The 22,456-nt window shown below is 48.2% G+C and overlaps 1 protein-coding gene across 1 annotated transcript in view; it reads left to right on the top strand.

Annotated features, from left to right (window-relative positions):
• LOC137300725 (protein transport protein Sec16A-like) overlaps positions 1 to 22,456 on the top strand; it is a 65,808-nt gene that overhangs the window by 17,373 nt on the left and 25,979 nt on the right. The window contains 11 exon segments of the mRNA XM_067969994.1: positions 897 to 1,033; positions 2,545 to 2,642; positions 9,663 to 9,795; positions 12,723 to 12,915; positions 13,433 to 13,598; positions 14,191 to 14,333; positions 16,772 to 16,833; positions 18,061 to 18,199; positions 19,562 to 19,801; positions 19,920 to 20,017; positions 22,337 to 22,418. Of these exon segments, the coding sequence (XP_067826095.1) occupies positions 897 to 1,033; positions 2,545 to 2,642; positions 9,663 to 9,795; positions 12,723 to 12,915; positions 13,433 to 13,598; positions 14,191 to 14,333; positions 16,772 to 16,833; positions 18,061 to 18,199; positions 19,562 to 19,801; positions 19,920 to 20,017; positions 22,337 to 22,418 (1,491 nt within the window).

Genomic DNA, 22,456 nt, shown 5'->3' with positions numbered 1-22,456 from the left:
AACTGTATAAAACACTAGTTAGGCCACAGCTTGAGTACTGCGCACAGTTCTGGTCACCACATCACAGGAAGGATGTAATTGCAATAGGGAGGGTGCAGAGGAGATTTACGAGGATGTTGCCGGGACTGGAGAATTTTAGCTATGAAGACAGATTGGATAGGCTGGGGTTGTTTTCCTTTATTATGAGGGGCCCAGATAGAGTGGATAGGAAGGACCTATTTCCCTTTGCGGAGGGGTCAATAACCAGGGGGCATAGATTTAAAGTGATTGGTAGAAGGATTAGAGCGGAAATGAGGAAAGTTTTTTTCACCCAGAGGGTGGTGGGGGTCTGGAACTCACTGCCTGAGAGGGTGGGAGAGGCAGAAACCCTCAACTCATTTTAAAAAAAAACCTGTGTGTGCACCTGAAGAGCCGTGACCCGCAGGGCTACGGACCAAATGCGGTAAAGTGGGATTAGGCTGGATGGCTCGTTTCTCAGCCGACGCGGACACGATGGGCCGAATGGCCTCCTTCTGTGCTGTAAATATTCTGTGATTTCTGTGAATTAGATCACCCCTCAATTTTCTATACTGGAGGGAATGCAAACCTGGTCTATGCATTTATATAGCACCTTACACAACCTCAGGACGTCTCAAAGCGCTTCACAGCCAATGAAGTACTTTTGAAGTGTAGCCACTGTTGTAATGTAGGAAACACGGCAGCCAATTTGCGCACAGCAAGATCCCACAAACAGTAATTAGATTATTGACCTGATCTGTTTTAATGGTGTTGGTTGAAGGATAAATATTGACCCAGGACCACTAACCAGTTGAAGCGTTTAATGTTTGATCACCGGTGATGTTAGGGTACCGCGATGGTTGGTGATCCTGGTGTTAACTCATGTCCATTTACTTCAGGATGACCCATACCGGCGGTACAATGTCCGATATGCCAGGTATGATGCCAATAACGTGGGTTACAAGGAGCCAGAGAGGGAGAGGATCAGTCGGCCCAGCTCTAGGGCGAGTCAGTCCTCTGACAGACCATTGTCCAGGTGGGTTACTTCACAACAGGAGTGTTTTTAGCTCTGATTTTTACAGGTGCTGACACAAGCTGCTTCAATGGATGGTCCAATTGGAAATGGATTTAAAAGTTGCATTCAAACTTGTGTTTGCTTCTCCATGCCCCCCTCCTGTCCTGAAAGATGCTGACTTGCTGGGGTCGGCGTCCCACGGGTCAAACCTTCCTCCACTCGCTATCCTTCCGCTGTGAGTCTCGACAGTCAGACAGGCTCTTGGAGCATTGAGGGCATCGTAACCGAACCCACTGCTGCTGTCACCATCTCTCCACATACAAGTCGCTTCTCCGACAGCATCTCCCAAACCCACCACCTAGAAGGACAAGGGCAGCAGGTGGATGGAAACACCATCATCTCCAAGTTCCCCTCCAAGTCACACATCACCTCAACTTCATCGTCACTGGGTCACAATCCTGGAACTCCCGACCTAACAGCAGTGTGGGAGAAACTTCACCACACAGACTGCAGCGGTTCAAGAAGGCGGCTCACCACCGCCTCCTCACGGGGCAATAAATGCCGGCCTTGCCAGCGACGCCCACATCCCCAGAATGAATTTTTCTTTAAAAAGTACTTTCCAGCGGGAATCCCTGGATGGGAATCAGGATCAGGAACCCCGGCTGTTATTGTTACTGAGTCTCCACTCCCCAAAGCTTTGGAGTGGGGGTGGGAGGGTGGCATTGACTGAAGGTGTTTGTCGCCCTCCCACTAACTGCACCTCAGATGTGATAATTAAGCACAGGCCGGGTTGGAAGCTCCCACCCCACCTGCTCTCCATTGCTCAGCACGGCACAAGCAGGTGCATTCATTCACAAACCTCCCCCATTCTCAGCTGGTTAGTTGGAGGAGATGGGGAGTAATGCAGACGCATGTGTTCACTCATTTGTATTTGGCCTCGTTTTCCTTTAAGCCTTCCAGCTGCAATCCCTGTGAGGTGGTTGGTGGGGGCAGGAGGGGGCACGCTGTCTGTCTCACCTAGTACACTCTCTCACCAGCTCGCGTACCCCTCAGTCCCACCCTGTATTCTTTCTCTTTTTATCTTTCTCTCTCCCTCCCCTCAGCCCCACCCCGTATTTTCTCCAATACCCTTAATCCTACCCTGATCTCCTTAGCCGGTCTCTCTGCGCCCCTTCATTCTGTACTCCCTCTTGTCCCTTAATCACTTTTTTTTCACCAAAGTATTTTCTGGCTCTGTTTTGAATGTGCCTCCACTCTACCTCTGGGCTGTCCATTCCGTTCATTCAACACCCTCGGTGTGAAGTAGTTGCTCACCTTCCCTCTTCTCCCCTCGAGTGCACCCCCTTCATACCCCTCTCGTTGTTAATCCGTGCGATATTGTGACAGTGGGTGGGTTGTGTCTGCACCGGAGGCTGGACGGGCTGTGGGGGTGGGATCGGACTTAGTCGACATTCGAATCCTCACCGTGGACAGGCATCAAGTGAGAACCTTCAGTAAAAGTTTCACTCCTCTCTGCTTAATGACCTCCTCAGGCAAGGGTACCCTGAAGACCCCTACGGTGGACGAGGAGGACGAGGGGGCCAAGCTGGTTACTATGCAGATTATTACAGTGGACAATACCAGTACAGAGGTAAGAGAGATCACTTGTTCTCCTTGTGGGGAGCTGTTTCTGTTGCACTTAGCAACGGGTCAGTTAAATGTTCAGTAATTTTGAGGAATGTTAAATTCCTCCAGATGGTTTTGCAGGTATTGGCTGCCCTCCACTGTGTGCTTCATGGCTCAGGCTAGACATTGAGCATCAGCAGGCTGTTCTACTGTGGAGGGCATCACATCTAACCCACTCCTGTTCTTCCCCTGACGTGGACCCCGTGCCCTGAGAGCTTTAATGTCCATCCGAGGCACCAGCAAACGGGGCCTCGGTTTAACGTCCCTTCTGAAGGACGGTACCTCAGTACTGCGCAGGACTGTCAGTCTAGGTTAGAGGCTCGAGTCCTGGGGTGGGGATCGAACTCACGGCAACGAGCTCAGGCGAGAGTGGTATCACTGAGCCATGACTCGGTGTGAGACCGAAGGAGGGATGAGGCTGTTGGGTCTGATGGCCTTTTCCTGCTCAGGCTGTTGCTGGGTTATATAATTGTGCTGCACCGTGGGTACGGTGGTGTAGTGGTTATGTTACTGGACCAGTAATCCAGGGGCCTGGACTCCAGAGAACATGAATTCAAATCCCACCATGGGCAGTTTGAGAATTGGAATTCAGTTTTAAAATAAATCTAAAAATAAAAAGCTGGGATCAGTAAAAGTGACCCTGGAGCTGTTGGATTATCATAAAGACCCAACTGGTTCACTAATGTCCTTTTAGGGAAGGAAACCTGCCGTCCTTACCCGGTCTGGGTCTATATGTGACTCCAGTCCCATACCAACGTGGATGACTCTGAATTGGCCTAGCCGGTTATGGCAACATCAGATGGGCAATAAATGTCGGCTGTCCCACATCCCAAGAATGACTTTTTAAAAATTGAACCAGACCGTTAAGTGTTTTTTTTAAAGTACCTTTTCTCCCATCCTCCTTAATTTGGCTTGGTCAACCTCTAGACTCGACTATTCCAACGCTCTTCTGGGCGGCCTCCCATCTTCCACCCTCCAGAACCTTCAGCTCATCCAAAACTCTGCTGCCCGTATCCTAACTCGCACCAAGTCCCGTTCACCCATCACTCCCTGTGCTCGCTGGCCTACATTGGCTCTCGGTCCAGGAATGCCTTGATTTTAAAATTCTCATCCTTTTCAAATCCCTCCATGGCTTCGTCCCCCTCCCCCCAATCTCTGTAACCTCCTCCAGACCTATAACCCTCAGATCTCTGCGCTCCTCCAATTCTGGCCTCTTGTACATCCCTGATTTTCATCGCTCCACCATTGGCGGCCGTGCCTTCAGCTGCCTCGAGCCTGAGTTCTGGAATTTTTTTCCCTAAACTTCTCCGCCTCGCCTCCTCTGCTCCTTTTAAGGCGCTCCTTAAAACCTACCCCTCTGACCAAGCTTTTGGTCACCTGTCCCAATATCTCCTTGTGCGGCTCAGTGTTAAATTTTGTCTGATTTACGCTCCTGTGAAGCACCTTGTGACGTTTTACTACATTAAAGGCGCTATATAAATGCAAGTAGTTGCTTGTGTGTCATTCTGAGGGTTAGAGTGGATGGCCTGCTCCCAAACCTCTGCGTGTGCCCTCGGAGTGGCCGCTAGATACTGCTGGCGATGACTGCTGACTGTACGTTGACTCTTACTCCTGTTAACTTTATCAAACTGTGCCTGGATTTATTTAATGAAAGGACGTGGGTTTCGTAACTGATATATTGACTGTTAATATTTAATCTGTACTGCACCAGTAAGATAAGATACTCCATGTAATGCTTTGTGCTGACTTCAGAATCATATGTGTTTCGGTATTGGAACATTCTTTGGCTCATCAATTCTATACCAAGGTTTTTCTCGGGAGCCACCTGGTCTAATCCCACTCTCCTCCCTCCCCACACCCTTAAATATCCCACCCAGTCTAATCTCACTTTCCGTACCCTTAAATATCCCACCCAGTCTAATCTCACTCTCTACATAAGAACATAAGAAATAGGAGCAGGAGTAGGCCATTCGGCCCCTCAAACCTGCTCCACCATTCAGTAAGATCATGGCTGAGCTTCCATCTCAACTCCACTTTCCCGCCTGATCCCCATATCCCTTGATTCCCCTAGCGTCCAAAAAAATCTATCCATCTCAGACTTGAACATACTCAACGACTCAGCATCCAGAGCCCTCTGGGGTAGAGAATGCCAAAGGTTCACAACCCTCTGAGTGAAGAAATTCCTCCTCATCTCAATCTTAAATGGCTGACCCCTTATCCTGAGACTATGCCCTCTAATTCTAGACTCTCCAGCCTGTGGAAACAACCTCTCAGCATCTACCCTGTCAAGACCCCTCAGAATCTTACATGCTTCAATGAGATCACCTCTCATTCTTCTAAACTCCAGAGAGTATAGGTCCATTCTACTCCACCTCTCTTTCTGGGACAATCCTCTCATCCCAGGAATTAATCTAGTGAACCTTTGTTGCACCACCTCTAAGGCAAGTGTATCATGCCTTAGATAAGGGGAACAAAACTGTATGTAGTATTCCAGGTGAGGTCTTATTAAAGCCCTGTACAATTGTAGCAAGACTTCCTTACTCTTGTCCTCCAACCCCCTTGCAATAAAGGCCAACATGCCATTTGCCTTCCGAATTGCTTGCTGCAGCTGCATGCTAACTTTTTATGTTTCTTGTACCAGGACACCCAAGTCTCTCTGGACACCAACATTTAATAGCTTCTTGCCATTTAAAAAAATATTCTGTTTTTCTATTCTTCCTACCAAAGTGAATAATCTCACATTTCCCCACATTATACTCCATCTGTCACCTTCTTGCCCACTCACTTACTGTCTATATCCCTTTGCAGACTCTTTGTGTCCTCCTCACAGCTTACTTTCCTAATTAGCTTTGTATTGTCAGCAAACTTGGATACATTACACTCAGTCCCTTCATCTAAGTCATTAATATAGATTGTAAATAGCTGAGGCCCAAGCACTGATCCTTGCGGCACTCCACTAGTTACAGCCTGACAACCTGAGAATGACCCATTTATCCCTACTCTCTGTTTTCTGACCTTTAACCAATCCTCTATCCATGCTAATATGTTACTCCCAACCCCACGTGCCGTTATCTTGCGTAACAAACTTTTATCTGGCACTTTATCGAATGCCTTTTGAAAATCCAAATCTACTATGTCCACTGGTTCCCCTTTATCTACCCTGCTAGTTACACCCTCAAAAAACTCTCAAATAATTTTGTCAAACACGATTTCTCTTTCATAAAATCGTGTTGACTCTGCCTATTCATATTATAGGAATATAGGAACAGGAGTAGGCCATTCAGCCCCTCGAGCCTGCTCCGCCATTTGATAAGATCATGGCTGATCTGTGATCTAACTCCATATACCTGCCTTTGGCCCATATCCCTTAATACCTTTGGTTGCCAAAAAGCTATCATCTCAGATTTAAATTTAGCAATTGAGCTCGTATCAATTGCCGTTTGCGGAAGAGAGTCCCAAACTTCTACCACCCTTTGTGTGTAGAAATGTTTTCTAATCTCACTCCTGAAAGGTCTGGCTCTAATTTTTAGAATCTGCCCCTAGTCCCAGAATCCCCAACCAGCGGAAATAGTTTCTCTCTATCCACCCTATCTGTTCCCCTTAATATCTTCTAAACTTCGATCAGATCACCCCTTAACCTTCGAAACTCTAGAGAATACAACCCCAATTTGTGTAATCTCTCCTCGTAACTTAACCCTTGAAGTCTGGGTATCATTCTAGTAAACCTACGCTGCACTCCCTCCAAGGCCAATATGTCCTTCCGAAGGTGCGGTGCCCAGAACTGCACTCACTACTCCAGATGCGGTCCAACCAGTGTTTTGTATAGCTGCAGCATAACTTCTGCCCCCTTGTACTCCAGTCCTCTAGATATAAAGGCCAGCATTCCATTAGCCTTCTTGATTATTTTCTGCACCTGTTCATGACACTTCAATGATCAATGTACCTGAACCCCGAAGTCCCTTAGGACATCCACTGTTTTTAACTTTTTAACCATTTAGAAAGTACCCTGTTCTATCCTTTTTTGATCCAAAGTGGATGACCTCACTTTTGTCTACATTGAATTCCATTTGCCACAGTTTTGCCCATTCACCTAATCTATCAATATGTCTTTGTAATTTTGTGTTTTCATCTCCACTGCTTACAATGCCACCAATCTTTGTGTCATTGGCAAACTTAGATAAGAGACTTTCTATGCCTTCATCTAAGTCGTTAATAAATATTGTGAATAATTGAGGCCCCAAGACAGAGAGATCCCTGCGGGACTCCACTAGTCACATCCTGCCCATGTGAGTACCTACCCATTATCCCTACTCTCTGTCGCCTTTCGCTCAGCCAATTTCCTAACCAAGTCTGTACTTTTCCCTCGATTCCATGGGCTTCGAGCTTAGCTAACAGTCTCTTATGTGGGACCTTATCAGATGCCTTCTGGAAGTCCATATAAATAACATCCATTGACATTCCCCTGTCCACTACTTTAGTCACCTCTTCAAAAAATTCAATCAGGTTTGTCAGGCACGACCTACCTTTCACAAATCCATGCTGGCTCTCTCTGATTAACTGAAAATTCTCGGTGTTCAGTCACCCTATCCTTAATTATAGACTCCAGCAATTTCCCCACAACAGATGTTAGGCTAACTGGTCTATAATTGCCTGGTTTCCCTCTCTCTCCTTTCTTAAAAAGCGGAGTGATGTGCAATTTTCCAATCTAGAGGGACAGTTCCTGAATCTCGAGAACTTTGAAAGATTATAGTTAGGGCATCTGCAATGTGCTCACCTACTTCCTTTAAAACCCTGGGATGGAAACCATCTGGTCCTGGGGATTTGTCACTCTTTAGTGCTATTATTTTTCTTCATTATGATTTTCTTCAATATTATGATTTTCTAGGTGCCCTGTTACCACTTCCTTAACAATGGATTCCAGCATTTTCCTGACAAATAGCGGGGTTACATTTGCTACCTTCCAATCTGCTGGGACCATTCTAGAATCTAGGCAATTTTGGAAGATCACAACCAAAGCATCCGCTATCTCTATAGCCACCTCTTTTCGAACCCTCAGATGTAGGCCATCAGGACCAGGGGATTTATCGGCTTTTAATCCCATTAGTTTCTCCAGTACTTTTTCTCTACTGCCAACTTTAAGTACCTTTTAATATCCCACCCAGTCTAATCGCGCTCCCCGCACCCTTTAATATCCCACCCAGTCTAATCGCGCTCCCCGCACCCTTTAATATCCCACCCAGTCTCATCGCGCTCTCCGCACCCTTTAATATCCCACCCAGTCTAATTGCGCTTCCCGCACCCTTTAATATCCCACCCAGTCTAATCGCGCTCCCCGCACCCTTTAATATCCCACCCAGTCTAATTGCGCTCCCCGCACCCTTTAATATCCCACCCAGTCTAATTGCGCTCCCCGCACCCTTTAATATCCCACCCAGTCTAATTGCGCTCCCCGCACCCTTTAATATCCCACCCAGTCTAATTGCGCTCTCCGCACCCTTTAATATCCCACCCAGTCTCATCGCGCTCTCCGCACCCTTTAATATCCCACCCAGTCTAATTGCGCTCTCCGCACCCTTTAATATCCCACCCAGTCTAATTGCGCTCTCCGCACCCTTTAATATCCCACCCAGTCTAATTGCGCTCTCCGCACCCTTTAATATCCCACCCAGTCTAATTGCGCTCCCCGCACCCTTTAATATCCCACCCAGTCTAATTGCGCTCTCCGCACCCTTTAATATCCCACCCAGTCTAATAGCGCTCCCCGCACCCTTTAATATCCCACCCAGTCTAATTGCGCTCCCCGCACCCTTTAATATCCCACCCAGTCTAATCGCGCTCCCCGCCCCCTTTAATCGCCCACCTAGTCAAGCAGGAGAGCCCCTTTGTAGGGCTTCCCACTCCACACCCCAGTTCTGATCAAGGGTCTCAAACATTAACCTGTCTTTTTTTCAGTTGGTGACCAACGTCTGGGCACCGCAGCTTAGAACGGATATATTGGCCTTGGAAGGAGTACAGCGCAGATTCACCAGAATGTTACCAGGGCTCCAAGGGTTAAATTAGAAGACATTACATAAACTAGGCTTGTATTCCCTGGAGTATAGAAGCTTAAAGGGTGATTTGATTGAGGTTTTTAGGATTTTGAAAGAAATTGATAGGGTGGATGGAGAGAAACTTTTTCCGCTGGTGGGGGGAGTCTAGGACAAGGGGACATTACGTTAAAATCAGAGCCAGGCCATTCAGGAGAGAAGTGAGGAAACATTTCTTCACACAGAGGGTGGTAGAAGTGTGGAACTCTCTCCTACAAAGCAGTAGATGCTCAATTAATAATATTAAATCAGAGATCGATAAATTTTCGCAACCAAGGGTATTAAGGGATATGGAGCCAAGGTGGGTAAATGGAGTTGGGATACAGATCAGCCATGGTCTCATTGAATGGCGCAACAGGCTTGAGGGGCTGAATGGCCTCCTTCTGTTCCAATTTTCCCTAAGCTGCGATGTGTTGCCAGTATTTATACCAGCCTAGCTGATGATGTTCACTGGTAACTGAGCAGGTTTGCGATGTTTAGCTGCTAAGGTGGAGCTGTGTTAACCCTGGTGTGTCTCCCTCCCCCCTCCCCATGCTGCTATTCTCAGAACTAAGGGTTCTGCCCTCTCCGGTGGATGTAAAAGATCCCATGGCACTATTCGAAGAAGAGCAGGAGAGTTCTCCCCAATGTCCTGGCCAACATTACTCCCTCAACCAACATCACTTTTTAAAAAAAAAACCAGCAACATCTGGTCATTTATCTAGTCGTTTGTGGGATCTTGCTGTGTGCAAATTGGCTGCTGCGTTTTCTACATTACAACAGTGACTACACTTCTTGGCTTTAAAGCGCTTTGGGATGTCCTGAGGTCGTGAAAGGCCCTATAGAAATGCAAGTTCTTTTCTCGTTCATTCCCTCTTAAAATGCATTGCAAGTCCGTGTCTGCTATGTTTTGTTGCTAGACCCAGCTCACTGGGACAGGTACGATTCAGCTGCCTACGATCCTCGATACAGAGACTACAGGGAATACGACCGGGCATACTGGTATTACGGACCTTATCCTGCGCCCGATCCTTATTACCGGGAGCCCTACAGGTGAGTAACAAACCTTCCGGGACCGTGCTCTTCTCCCGCAGCTTGTCGTTTCTTAGGGGCCTCGTACAGTCTTAATTCCACTAAGATATGTTGTGCTACCCTGACGATTGCGGGTGATGGGAATGGGGAGAGAGAGAATGAGTCTCTGACAGCCTTGTTGGGGCTCAGATCAGGTACTCTGGGCTTTGGAGGGAGTGCAGCACAGATTCACCAGAATGATACCGGGGCTAAAAGGGTTAAATTACGAGGACAGGTTGCACAGACTGGGCTTGTATTCCTTCGAGTATAGAAGATTAAGGAGTGATCTAATTGAGGTGTTGAAAATGATTGAAGGAGTTGACAGGGTAGATAGAGAGAAACTATTTCCTCTGGTGGGGGGAGTCCAGAACAAGGGGGCAGAACCTTAAAATTAGAGCCAGGCCATTCAGGGGTGATGTCAGGAAGCACTTCATCACACAAAGGGGAGTGGGAATCTGGAACTCTCTCCCCCAAAAAGCTGTTGATGCTGGGAGTCAATTGAAAATGTGAAAACTGAAATTGATAGATTTTTGTTGGGTGAGGGTATTAAGAGTTACAGAACCAACGCAGGTAAATGGAATTAAGGTACAGATCAGCCATGATCTAATTGAACGGCAGAACAGGCTTGAGCGGCTGAATGGCCTCCTCCTGTTCCTGTGTTGCTATGTAATTGGAGGGGGGGTGGTTTATAGAGGGCAGCACCTCCAAAATGAGAGGTTTCAAAATGAGAACTCCAATTCTGTTCATGCAGTTTGGTGTGATGCGTGTCCCGTAACTTTGTGGAAGTTCCCTGTTTCATTTCCGGCTCTAGTTTATTTGGTAGCTCAGTTCTCTCTCGGGTGAATTTATTTTTGGTGTGAAGGAGATGTTAGATGGTGAGAGGAGGAGGAGGAGGAGGAGGGAGGAGGAAGGAAGGGAGTCAAAGACCGGGAGCCATAAAAATGGGAGTCATTAATAAATTCAATAAGGAATTCAAGAGAAACTTCTTTACCCAGAGAGTGGTGAGAATGTGGAACTCGCTCCCACAAGGAGTAGTTGAGGCGAATAGCATGGATACATCTAAGGGGAAACTAGATAAACACAAGAGGGAGAAAGGAATATAAAGATATGCTGATAGGGTGAGATGAAGTAGGGAGGGAGGAGGCTCGTGTGGAGCATAAACACCAGCATAGACTAGTTGGGCCGAATGGCCTGTTTCTGTGCTATGTAATTGTCAGCCTCCAGCACCCCCGGCACATCCTTGCTTGGGGGGCACTGGACTGACACGATGCGGATCAGTGCCCTGAGCTCCCTCCACATCTGAACCGTATCGCCCAGAGTGAGGTGCTAAGTGAGCTTCAATACTCCCCCCACAGGTGGGAGGGGCAGTGAGGGCTGTGGGGTCTGTGGCTGTTCCCTCGGGGAGTCTGGGGTTTGGAGAATGGTTGTGATGTTTAGTTACCGGGATCCGAGTAGCCTTAGCTGGAGGGCTGAGAATAGGTCTCCAATCGTGGAAGGTGTGGAGTGGGGGGAACATCAGGAAGTCAGGTTATCTTGGGCTGGGGGGGGCGTGCGTTGAGTGATGTTTCAGCAAATGGCAGTGCGACAGGTGTATTTATTTTTTAGTCCTATTCTACCCCTCACCCACCATGGACATTGACTCGACCTGGGGACAGTTCGCTGCCTCACCCAAGTGGCCGTTCTTCAGTTGGGCAGTGAATGTCGGCAGGCTATTTGACTATCGGCGGCGTCACAGCAGAGTCCAGTGCTGTCCCCGGAGATCCGCCCGCGTGCATTTTCCAACGTGGGTCGCTGTGTTGGGGGGTGGTGGGGGGGGCCCTCTGGCTGATCGTTCTCTTCATCCCTAACACACAGAGATAGAGAGTAATTGGAACACACCTACTCCAACATATGGCAGTGACGGGCAGGCATAGACCAGCCAGTCCATCACGCCTGCCCCACATTCCCGACACCTGGAGCATCGTGACCAGACCATCTCACCACCCCCTCCTCCCAGCCCACCGGCCGCCATGCAATCTCCTGGGAAAGGCAAAAAAACCAGAAAAAACCCAGGGCCAGAAAGGGAAAAGAAAATCTGTAATATTCCTCTCCGAGACCCTCAGGCGATCGAAACCAGTCCAGGCGATCACATGGACCGTGCGTGTTAAATGTTAAACAACTCTCCTTTTATAAGATGTGGTCTCTGGTCCAGCTCCGATTGACTAATTCAGCACAGCCCAGGAATTGAGCCTGAACTTTTTTTTTATTCGTTCTCTGGGTGTGGGCATCGCTGGCAAGGCCGACATTTATTGCCCGTCCCTCGTTGCCCTACTGAGTATCTTGTTAGGCCACTTCTGAGACACAACCACGTTGGTGTGGGACTGGAGTCACATGTAGGCCCAGATCAGGTTTCCTTCCCTAAAGGACGTTAGTGAACCAGTTGGGTTTTTCTGACAATCCAACAGCTTCACGGTCACTTTTATATCCAGATTTTTTAAAAATTGAATTTAATTTCTCAATCTGCCCTGGTGGAGATTTGAACTCACGTTCTCTGGATTACTAGTCCAGTAATATAACCACTACACTGCCGTACGCACGGGGGGGGGGGGGGCAGGGAACTGTACCCAGCCAGTGTCAGCGCCCACACGACAGGACGGGAGAACAGGGCAAGGCACCATCTATTGCACTGCTATTTGCTGAAACGTCACTCTCTGCACATGCCCCACACGCCAAGGTAACTGGCTTCCCGGTGTTTTCTCCTCCCCTCAATCCACACATTCCATGATTGGGGTGGGGTAGGGTGGGGGGCCCTCTGCGATTGGGGACGTAGCTCTTCCAGTCTGGGAGGCTGGGGGACGGAGTTTTTCTTCAAGGCTGCTTTCCTTTTTTAAAAAAAATACAAATTAACCCAATTTCTTTCTGTTTGAAAGGCGGAATGGGTACGAGGAGCTCTGGCAGTATGACCCTCGGTATGACGCAAGCTTCGACGAATGCAGCCGGCGGGACCCGTACACTGACGAGTTCGACCGGCACAGCACGCACAGCGAGCACTCTGCTCACAGCGCAGTGAGCTCACATAGTGTGAGGAGCCGGCGCAGCAGTTTCAGTTCCCGCTCTCAGCAGGTAAGGGCGAGGGGCGCGGGGCCCCCGTCTCTGGGCGCGGGGCCCCCGTCTCTGGGCGCGGGGCCCCCGTCTCTGGGCGCGGGGCCCCCGTCTCTGGGCGCGGGGCCCCCGTCTCTGGGCGCGGGGCCCCCGTCTCTGGGCGCGGGGCCCCCGTCTCTGGGCGCGGGGCCCCCGTCTCTGGGCGCGGGGCCCGGGGCCCCCGTCTCTGATATATTAAAAAATCTCACATCTGCGCACACTTCCTGTCAATATTTTCCATAGTAAATTCTTGCGTCCGCGTTTATAATACAAATTGCCTATGTAAACTTGCTCGCATTAATTCCACCCTCCCGCCAGTGGTGAGAGCGGCATCCCCTCTGGCAGGAAGGTGTAGTTCCAGTGTTGTAAGTGTGGATGTAGGAATTTACAATAGAAACGCATGAAAATAAGGACAGAATGTATGACTTTAAAATGGGAACTGAATTACGTCTGGTCCGATTATCCCTGACCTCTAATCCTACTTTATTTTTCTTTGTAGAGCCAGGTTTACAGGAGTCAGCAGGACCTGACCTATGAAGCACCGGATCAGGCAGTCTCCGCCAACTACACTTACAGCCAGTACCCTGATAACATGGGGCACCAGGTCTACTCCGATTATCAGTACGGGTACCCGGCAGAAACAGGTTGGCAGCCTGTGGAGAAAGGTGTGTTTCTCTCCACCGAATGCTACTTAACACATCAAATATGGCCGTCTTAAAATAATCTAGCCCGGATTACTCCTGGGGAATACACTGGGACGTTGTATATAGAACTGAAACCTCTCTAGTTTAACTGGGAGTGAGTTACAGGCTGGAATCTAATCGAGGGGTTCGGGGGGTTTATATATAGAATAACAGATACCCGGGAGTGAGTTACAGACTGGAATCTAATCGGGGGTTTTATATATAGAATAACAGATACCCAGGAGTGAGTTACAGACTGGAATCTAATCGGGGGGTTTATATATAGAATAACAGATACCCGGGAGTGAACTACAGGCTGGAATCTAATTGGGGGGTTTATATATTGAATATCAGATACCTGGGAGTGAGTTATAGGCTGGGGTCTAATCTAAGGGTTCGGGGGGTTTATATATAGAATAACAGATACCCGGGAGTGGGGTACAGGCTGGAATCTAATCGAGGGGTTTATATATAGAATAACAGATACCCGGGAGTGGGGTACAGGCTGGAATCTAATCGAGGGGTTCGTTAAGACTGTTCCGTTCCTGTTAAAGTTTTTTGTTTCTTTTCCCAGCTCCACCAAGACCTGTGACCCCAGAGAAATTCACAGTTCCTCACCTCTGTGTCCGATTCAGCCCTGGTGGGCAGTTGCTGAAAGTGTTGCCCAACCTCCCTTCTGAAGGACAGCCTGCCTTGGTGGAGATCCACAGCCTGGAGGTACTTTGGGGAGTGTGGGGGGGTGGGGGCTTGTGTGTTCATTATAAAAAAACAGGAGGCAGGAATCTTGCTGTAGATATTGCTGTGTGTTGGTCTGTGCCCCCAGTGCTGCTCCAACACGTGTATCAGACCCAGCCAGATGTCTGGCGTATGTGGTAATAGTACACCACGAGCCTAGTGTTGTCTGTGGGAGTTCAGACTGCAGATGTTTAGACAATGGTTTCCACGGATGGTTTTTCACTGTGTGAGGAGCTGTAGATTGGGGTTTGGGGATGGGGTGTTGATGTGCTTATTCCAATTCTTTGAGACCATGCAGGGGATCCATTAAGTGCGATGCTGCCGGCCGTGTTTGGACTGAGAAATGAACATTTAAATCCCAGGGTTGAGGGTTGAAAATTGGAAGAAGAAGCAAAAAAATGCTGGAAATTCCCAGCACCTGAGAAAGGAGTTAACCTTTCACCTCTGAACCTGAGACCGAGGGGTTAACTTTCACCTCTGAACCTGAGAGGGGGTAACTTTCACCGTTGAATCTGAGGGTTAACTTTTCACCTCTGAAACTCGGGTTAACTTTTCATCTCTGGATGAGGGGTTAACCTCCAATGGACTTGAGAGAGAGAGGGGTTAACCATCTCTGAACCTGAGGGCAAGGAGTTAATCTTTCACTTCTGAAAACAGGGAATTACAGGCAAGTTAGCCTGATATCAGTTGTCAGGAAAATGCTGGAATCCATTATTTAGGAAGTGGTAACAGGGCACTTAGAAAATCATAATATGATTAGGCAGAGTCAACATGGTTTTATGAAAGGGAAATTGTGTTTGTCAAATTTATTAGAGTTTTTTGAGGATGTAACTAGCAGTGTAGATAAAGGGGAACCAGTGGATGGAGTATATTTGGATTTTTCAAAAGGCATTCGATAAGGTGCCACATAAAAGGTTGTTACACAAGATAAGGGCTCATGGGGTTGGGGATAATATATTAGCATGGATAGAGGATTGGTTAAAGGGCAAAAAACAGAGAGTAGGGATAAACGGGTCATTCTCAGGGTGTCAGGCTGTAACTAGTGGGGTACCACAAGGATCAGTGCTTGGGCCTCAGCTATTTACAATCTATATTAATGTCTTGGATGAAGGGACTGAGTGTAATGTATCCAAGTTTGCTGACGATACAAAGCTAGGTGGGAGAGTAAGCTGTGAGGAGGATACAAAGAGTCTGCAAAGGGATATAGACAGGTTAAGTGAATGGGCAAGAACGTGGCAGATGGGGTATAATGTGGGGAAATGTGAGATTATTCACTTTGGTAGGAAGAATAGAAAAACAGAATATTTTTTAAACGGTGAGAAACTATTAAATGTTGGTGTCCTGGTACAAGAAACACAAACAGTTAGCATGCAGGCAATTAGGAATGCAAATGACATGTTGGCCTTTATTGCAAGGGGGCTGGAGTACAAGAGTAAGGAAGTCTTACTACAATTGTACGGGGCTTTGGTTAGACCTCACATGGGGTACTGTGTACAGTTTTGGTCTCCTTATCTATGGAAGGATATACTTGCCTTAGAGGCGGTGCAACGAAGGTTCACTGGATTAATTCCTGGGATGAGAGGGTTGTCCTATGAGGAAAGATTGAGTAGAATGGGCCTATACTCTCTGGAGTTTAGAAGAATGAGAGGTGATCCCATTGAAACATATAAGATTCTGAGGGGACTTGACAGGGTAGATGCTGAGAGGTTGTTTCCCCCGGCTGGAGAGTTTAGAACTAGAGGATATAGTTGTAGGATAAAGGGTCGGCCATTTAGGCCTGAGATGAGGAGGAATTTCTTTACTCAGAGGGTGGTGAATCTTTGAAATTCTCTACCCCAGAGACCTGTGGATGCTGAGTCGTTGAGTATATTCAAGACTGAGATCGATTAGATTTTTGGACACTCAGGAAATCAAGGGACATGGGGATCAGGCGGGAAAGTGGAGTTGAGGTTGAAGATCAGCCATGATCTGATTGAATGGCGGAGCAGGCTCGAGGGGCCGTATGGCCTACTCCTGCTCCTGTTTCTTATGAACCTGAGCGAGGGGTTAACCTTTCACCTTTGATGACAGATCCCACCCAGAAAGACGTACTTTTCTCAGATGTTGCCTGGCCTGTGGTATGTTTCCACTGTTTCCTGATGGTCAGCGTCAACCAGGAAACCGGGCTGGGAACTGGCCTGTGAAGGGATGCAGCATCTGCTGTTGTGGAGGGATTCCGGCCAGCCGAACCCTCCTGTTCTGACTGCAGAGGATAGTGAGGGAGGGAGTTCAGTAACTTGGCACGGGCCGAGCTGTTTAAATTACTGCAGGTGCAGTGTCGTTGGCTCCAGACTGGAATTGGACATTTTGGTTAATTTAAAAAAAAAAGTCTTGAAACTGCTTGTGATCCTGGCTGACACGTGGACTGTTACGTTTCCCAGATGATTCTGCAGCACATGCCCGAGCAAGAAGAGCTGAGGAAGTTCCCAGGACCACTGGCTAAGTAAGTCTCTCAACTTTACACCTCCTCGAGAGTCCGATCGTGTAGTGGTTCTGTTACTGGACCAGTAATCCAGAGAACGGGAGCTCAATAACAGAATTTGAATTCAGTTTAAAAGATCTGGTGATTAAAAAGCTGGGATCAGTGAAAGTGACCGTGGAGCTGTCGGATTGTCGTAAAAACCCAACTGATTCATTAATGTCCTGCTGGGAAGGAAACCTGCCGTCCTTACCTGGTGTGGGCCTATGTGTCACTCCACATCAATGCGGTTGACCCTTCCTTCTGAAGTGGCCGAGTAAGTCACTCTCTTTAGACCTGGGACCTTTTTGGTCTGTTTTGTTCAGTGCAGATACAGTCTGTCTACTAACAACCACAGCCTCAGAAGTGAAACACTTTGCGAGATGTGATGAGACACAATGTAAATGCAAGTCTGTGTTTCACCATGCCCCTCTTAATCTGAAAGTTTGCAATCTATAAAAGCCAAATGCAAACAAAGCCCTGTGCTTGTTGAAAAAGCTTATCCTTCCTGAGGTGCGGTGCCCAGAACTGAACGCAGTTCTCCAGATGGGGTCTGACCGAGGCTCTGTACAACTGAAGCATCCCTCCCTACCGTTTGAATTTCAGCCCCTTTGAGATAAAGGCCAACATTCCATTATCCTTTGATTATTTTTTTGCACCTCTGCACTAGCTTTTAGTGATTTGTGTACCTGGACACACATCTCTCTGCTCTTCCACATCTCCTAGTCTCTCACCATTAAGAAAATATTCCGATTTGTCTGTCTCAGATCCAAAGTGGAGATGACCTCACACTTCCCCACATTGAACTCCATCTGCCACAGATTTACCCACTTAGTCTGTCTGTGTCCCTTTGTAACTTCCTGCTCCCATCTACACAATTTACTGTAACTCCTAACTTAGTGTCACCTGCAAATTTGGATATGCAACTCTCCATTCCTTCATCCAAGGCGTTAATAATTATGGTGAAAAGCTGAGGTTCCTGTCCAGATCCCTGGGGAACGTCACTGGTCACATCCCGCCAATCAGAGAACGAACCCTTTATCCCCACTCTTGTCTCCTACCTCCCCACCAATTATCAACCCAAGTCACAAGATCACCTCCAATTCTGTGAGCTGCTAATCTCGTGTCCACCTGCTGCCTACAGCAGTACTCTGCGTATGTATTAATCAGTGAACTTTAAGGGTTCAAGGTTCCTTTCTGATTTTTTTTTAGGGAAGAGACTCATAAAGTTGACGTAATCAACTTTGCTCAAAACAAGGCCACAGAATGCCTGAGAAATGACCAGCTTCTGGATAAGGAGTCTGCCAACCTACTGTGGGAGCTGATTGTGCTGCTGTGCAGGCAGAACGGGGTGAGTCTCTGCACCTCCCAGAATTAAAGTCCTCTAGGACCAAGTCCCACTTGTATTGGCTCATTTGTTACTGTGGATAAACAGTTTGCTGGGGTTACAGCATCTTCCACTCGGGAACTTGTACTGTGACCTGAGCCGCGTGTCAGAAGGGAGTGAACAATTCTCTTTACCCAGTGTGTACTGTACGTGTACAGGAGCTGACAGAGACATAGGCTATACAGTACCAGACAGGAGTGAATCGTTCCCTTTTACCCAATGTGTATTGTATTTGTACAGGAGCTGACAGGTGTACTGTTCCATTTACCAAGTGTACCGTACAGGTGTACCGTTCTGTTACCCAGTGTGTACAGTACGTGTACAGGTGTACTGTTCTGTTGCCCAGTGTGTACAGTACGTGTACAGGTGTACTGTTCTGTTGCCCAGTGTGTACAGTACGTGTACAGGTGTTCCATGGGAGCCAATGAAACCGCTTTCAAATGCTTTTAAAGAGGAAAGTTCATCTCTTTTATCTCACTCCCCCTTGGTCTCTAAACTCTTCCCAGGAGAGTGAGGAACGGGAGTAGACACACTGGCTCCTTGGAGTGACTGGGAGAGCCTGTTGGAGAGCAGCTGTGATGTGCCAGGACCAGCCCTTTGGTTCACCTCCGTCACAACAAGGCTGAGGGGAACGATGTGAGAGTCCGGTGGAGTGCAGCAGGGCCCAAAGCACTGAACAGCTCAGCACTTGGCTTGGTGGTAGCACTCTCTTCCCCTCTGTGTCGGAAGGATGTCTCATCCGGAAGTCAGCACCTCAGACAGTGCAGCACTCCCTCAGAACAGAGTGTCAGCCTGGTTTATGGGCTCAAGTCTCTAGAGCTGATAAACCAGGCTGACACTCTGTTCTGAGGGAGTGCTGCACTGACTATCAGCCTGGTTTATCAGCTGTAGAGACTTGAGCCCATAAACCAAGCTGACACTCTGTTCTGAGGGAGTGCTGCACTGTCGGAGGTGCCGACTTCCGGGTGAGACATTACATAAACTGAGGCCCTTGTCTGCCTTTTCAGATGGAGGTAAAAGATCCCGCGGCAGTATTCAAAGAAGAGCAAGGGAGTTCTCCCCAGTGTCCTGTGGCCAGTATTTATCCCTCAACCAATATCATTAAAAACAGATTATCTGGTCATTATCACATTGCTATTTGTGGGACCTTGGCAAAGCAAATTGGCTGCTGTGTTTCCTACATTCCAACAGGGACTACACTTCAAAAGTACTTCATTGACTGTGAAGTGTTTTGGGACAGCCTGAGGTCGTGAAAGGTGCTATAGAAATGCAAGTTCTTTCTTTTCTGTTCTCCTCCTACTTAAACGTCGTTAACGTATCTTTCAGACGGTGATCGGTACGGACATCGCAGAGCTGCTGCTACGGGAGCACCGGTCCGTCTGGCTTCCTGGCAAATCGCCGAACGAAGCCAACCTGATCGACTTCAACAACGACTTTGTTCCGCGGGCGGAGGATGAGTCCTGCACCTCGCTCCTCGCCGACAGCTTCCTCGATGGCAACGCCACGGAGAGCACCGGCAAGGACACCGAGCGCTTCCGGGAGCTGCTGCTCTTCGGCCGCAAGAAGGTACGGCTCGGAGCCGCGCCCCCCACCCCCCGGCGGCCCGTCCGTGTCTGTCTGTCTGTCTGTGTTCTGGAGAGCCAGCCGCTGTTGATTGGTGCTGTGTGTGTGTGTGTGTTTGCAGGATGCACTGGAATCTGCCATGAAGCATGGACTATGGGGTCACGCGCTGTTACTGGCCAGCAAGATGGACAGCCGGACACACGCGAAGGTCATGACCAGGTAGGGTCCACGTTCTACCTTGAGCGGCTGTGTCACTTGTGTTTGATACCGGAGCGAAAGAATTGAAAAGCAGAGAAGTTATATTAAATGTGTAAGGAGTCGCACAACACCAGGTTATAGTCCAATAGCTTTATTTGAAATCACAAGCTTTCGGAGCTTTGCTCCTTCGTCAGGTGAAGTGAAGAGATGCATATAGGCACAGCATATATAGTCAGAGAACAATGCCTGGTGATTACAGATAAATGTGTATAGAGCCTTGGTTAGACCACACTTGGAGCATTGTGAACAATCCTGGTCTCCATATTACAAAAAGGATAGAGGCACTGGAGAAGGTGCAAAAAAGAGATTTACAAGGATGATTCCAGAACGAAGAGGTTAAAACTATCAGGAAAGACTGAACAGGTTGGGCTGCTTTTCTCTAGAAAAGAGAAGGCTGAGGGGTGACCTGATAGAGGTTTTTAAAATTAGGAAGGGGTTTGATAGGGGATTCGTAGAGAAAATGTTTCCACTAGTGGGGAGTCCAGAACTAGGGCCCATAAATATAAGACAGTCACTAATAAATCCAATAGGGAATTCAGGAGAAACTTCTTTACCCAGAGAGTGGTGAGAATGTGGAACTCGCTCCCACAAGGAGTAGTTAAGCATAGATACATTTAAAGGGAAGCTACATGAGGGAGAAAGGAATAGAAGGATATGCTGATAGGGTGAGATGAAGTAGGGTGGGAGGAGGCTTGTGCGGAGCATAAACTCCGGCACAGACCAGTTGGGCCGAATGGCCTGTTTCAGTGCTATAAAACTCTACATAATTCTGACACGTTCTATGCAAGTCTATATACTAGTTGGCCTACTGCTGGGGTTAGAGGATGGAGGAATGATTGGGCCTGGGCATGCAGACATAATTTAGTCCCCGTTTTAAAGTAGTACATTCTTAATTTTATATATTTCCATTATAAATCACTATGTAAACGCATCACGCTGTAATTACACCCTCTTGCCAGTGGTGTCACTGCAGTGTTCCACTGGGAGGGGGATGAGGAGGCTGTATTTACAGTGTGACGAGTTTACATAGACAGTCGCCACTATAAATGTTGACCTAGGAATTTGACTGCAGAACCTGGTGAGCAGTGCGTGCAGACATAAGTTTATTAACATATAAAAGGTGGCTGTGGCCCCCTCTTTAGACTGACATTTGTTACGTATCCCTGTCCTGGGGGGTGGTGTATGAAGAGTTCCCCCTGTCCCTTTTTCCTACCCCCATACCCTCCTCCGTAGCCAGGCAAAGATCACGAGGCGTGCAGGTCTGGCTTGGGGCTGAATCTCGATTGCTTTTTTTCAACACTCTTCCTCACTAGCTCCCCTAAAAAGAAAAGAACTTGCCTTTCACAATCTCAGGACTTCGCAAAGTGCTTTTCAGCCAATGAAATATTTCTGAAGTGCAGTCACTGTTGTAATGCAGGAAACACGGCAGCCAATTTGTGCACAGCAAGATCCCACAAACAGCAATGTGAAGTTGACCAGATAATCTGTCTGTGATGTTGGTTGAGGGATAAATACTGGTCAGGACACTGGGGAGAATTCCCCATCTCCTCTTCAAAATAGTGTCCGTTGGATCTGTTACGTCCACCTGATAGGGCAGACAGGGTGTTGGTTTAATGTCTCATCTGAAAGACGGCACCTCCGACAGTGCAGCACTCTCAGTACTGGCATCGGGGAGTGTCAGCCTGGATTGCGTGCTCAAGTCTCTGGAGTGGGACATGAACCCACGACTTTCTGACTTGGAGGCGAGAGTGCTGCCCACTGAGCCACGGCCAGCATGTGTGGCTCAGTGAGTAAATGCATGGTGAGCTGTGCGACTGAGCCCTTTGGACCCTGGTCTGTGCTGATCTCAGCTGGTTCAACAGTCCTGGGTGCTGCTAATGGCCTTGACCCAGGAGGGGGTAAAATTCCCCAGGGTTCCTGCTATCTAGCCACCTCTACTGCATGTGTGGGGGCATCGAGTGAAAGCGGGGTCAGGCTTGGCTGCGATGCCCCACGTGGAGGAACAGCCTGCCGGTGCTCGCGAGCGGAGAAGCAGCCGCTTGGCTGAAGGCGGCCGATGTCTTCAATCCTGTGCCCCTGAGGAGGCTGTTGGCACCTTCAGGATGGGAGAAAAGAGGGGGGCCCTGCTCCCAAGATATGCATCACTGCGCCCCACTGTTGTGCGGTTCATGCTGGGGGGTGGGAGGGAGGGGGAGCTCTTTAAAATGCCGTGAACGCGTGTGAAATCCTGCACAGTAAGCTTTATAGCCTGATGATTTACGCTCTTTTCTCCGTATGCAGATTTGCCAACAGTCTGCCCATCAACGACCCTCTGCAGACAGTGTACCAGCTGATGTCCGGGCGCATGCCAGCTGCAGCCACGGTCAGTTCAGTTACTTCTTAATGAACTTGTGATCAAAG

This window comes from Heptranchias perlo, chromosome 31, assembly GCF_035084215.1.
Source record: "Heptranchias perlo isolate sHepPer1 chromosome 31, sHepPer1.hap1, whole genome shotgun sequence".
Taxonomy (NCBI): Eukaryota; Metazoa; Chordata; class Chondrichthyes; order Hexanchiformes; family Hexanchidae; genus Heptranchias; species Heptranchias perlo.
This window is presented reverse-complemented; position numbering and strand designations above follow the sequence as displayed.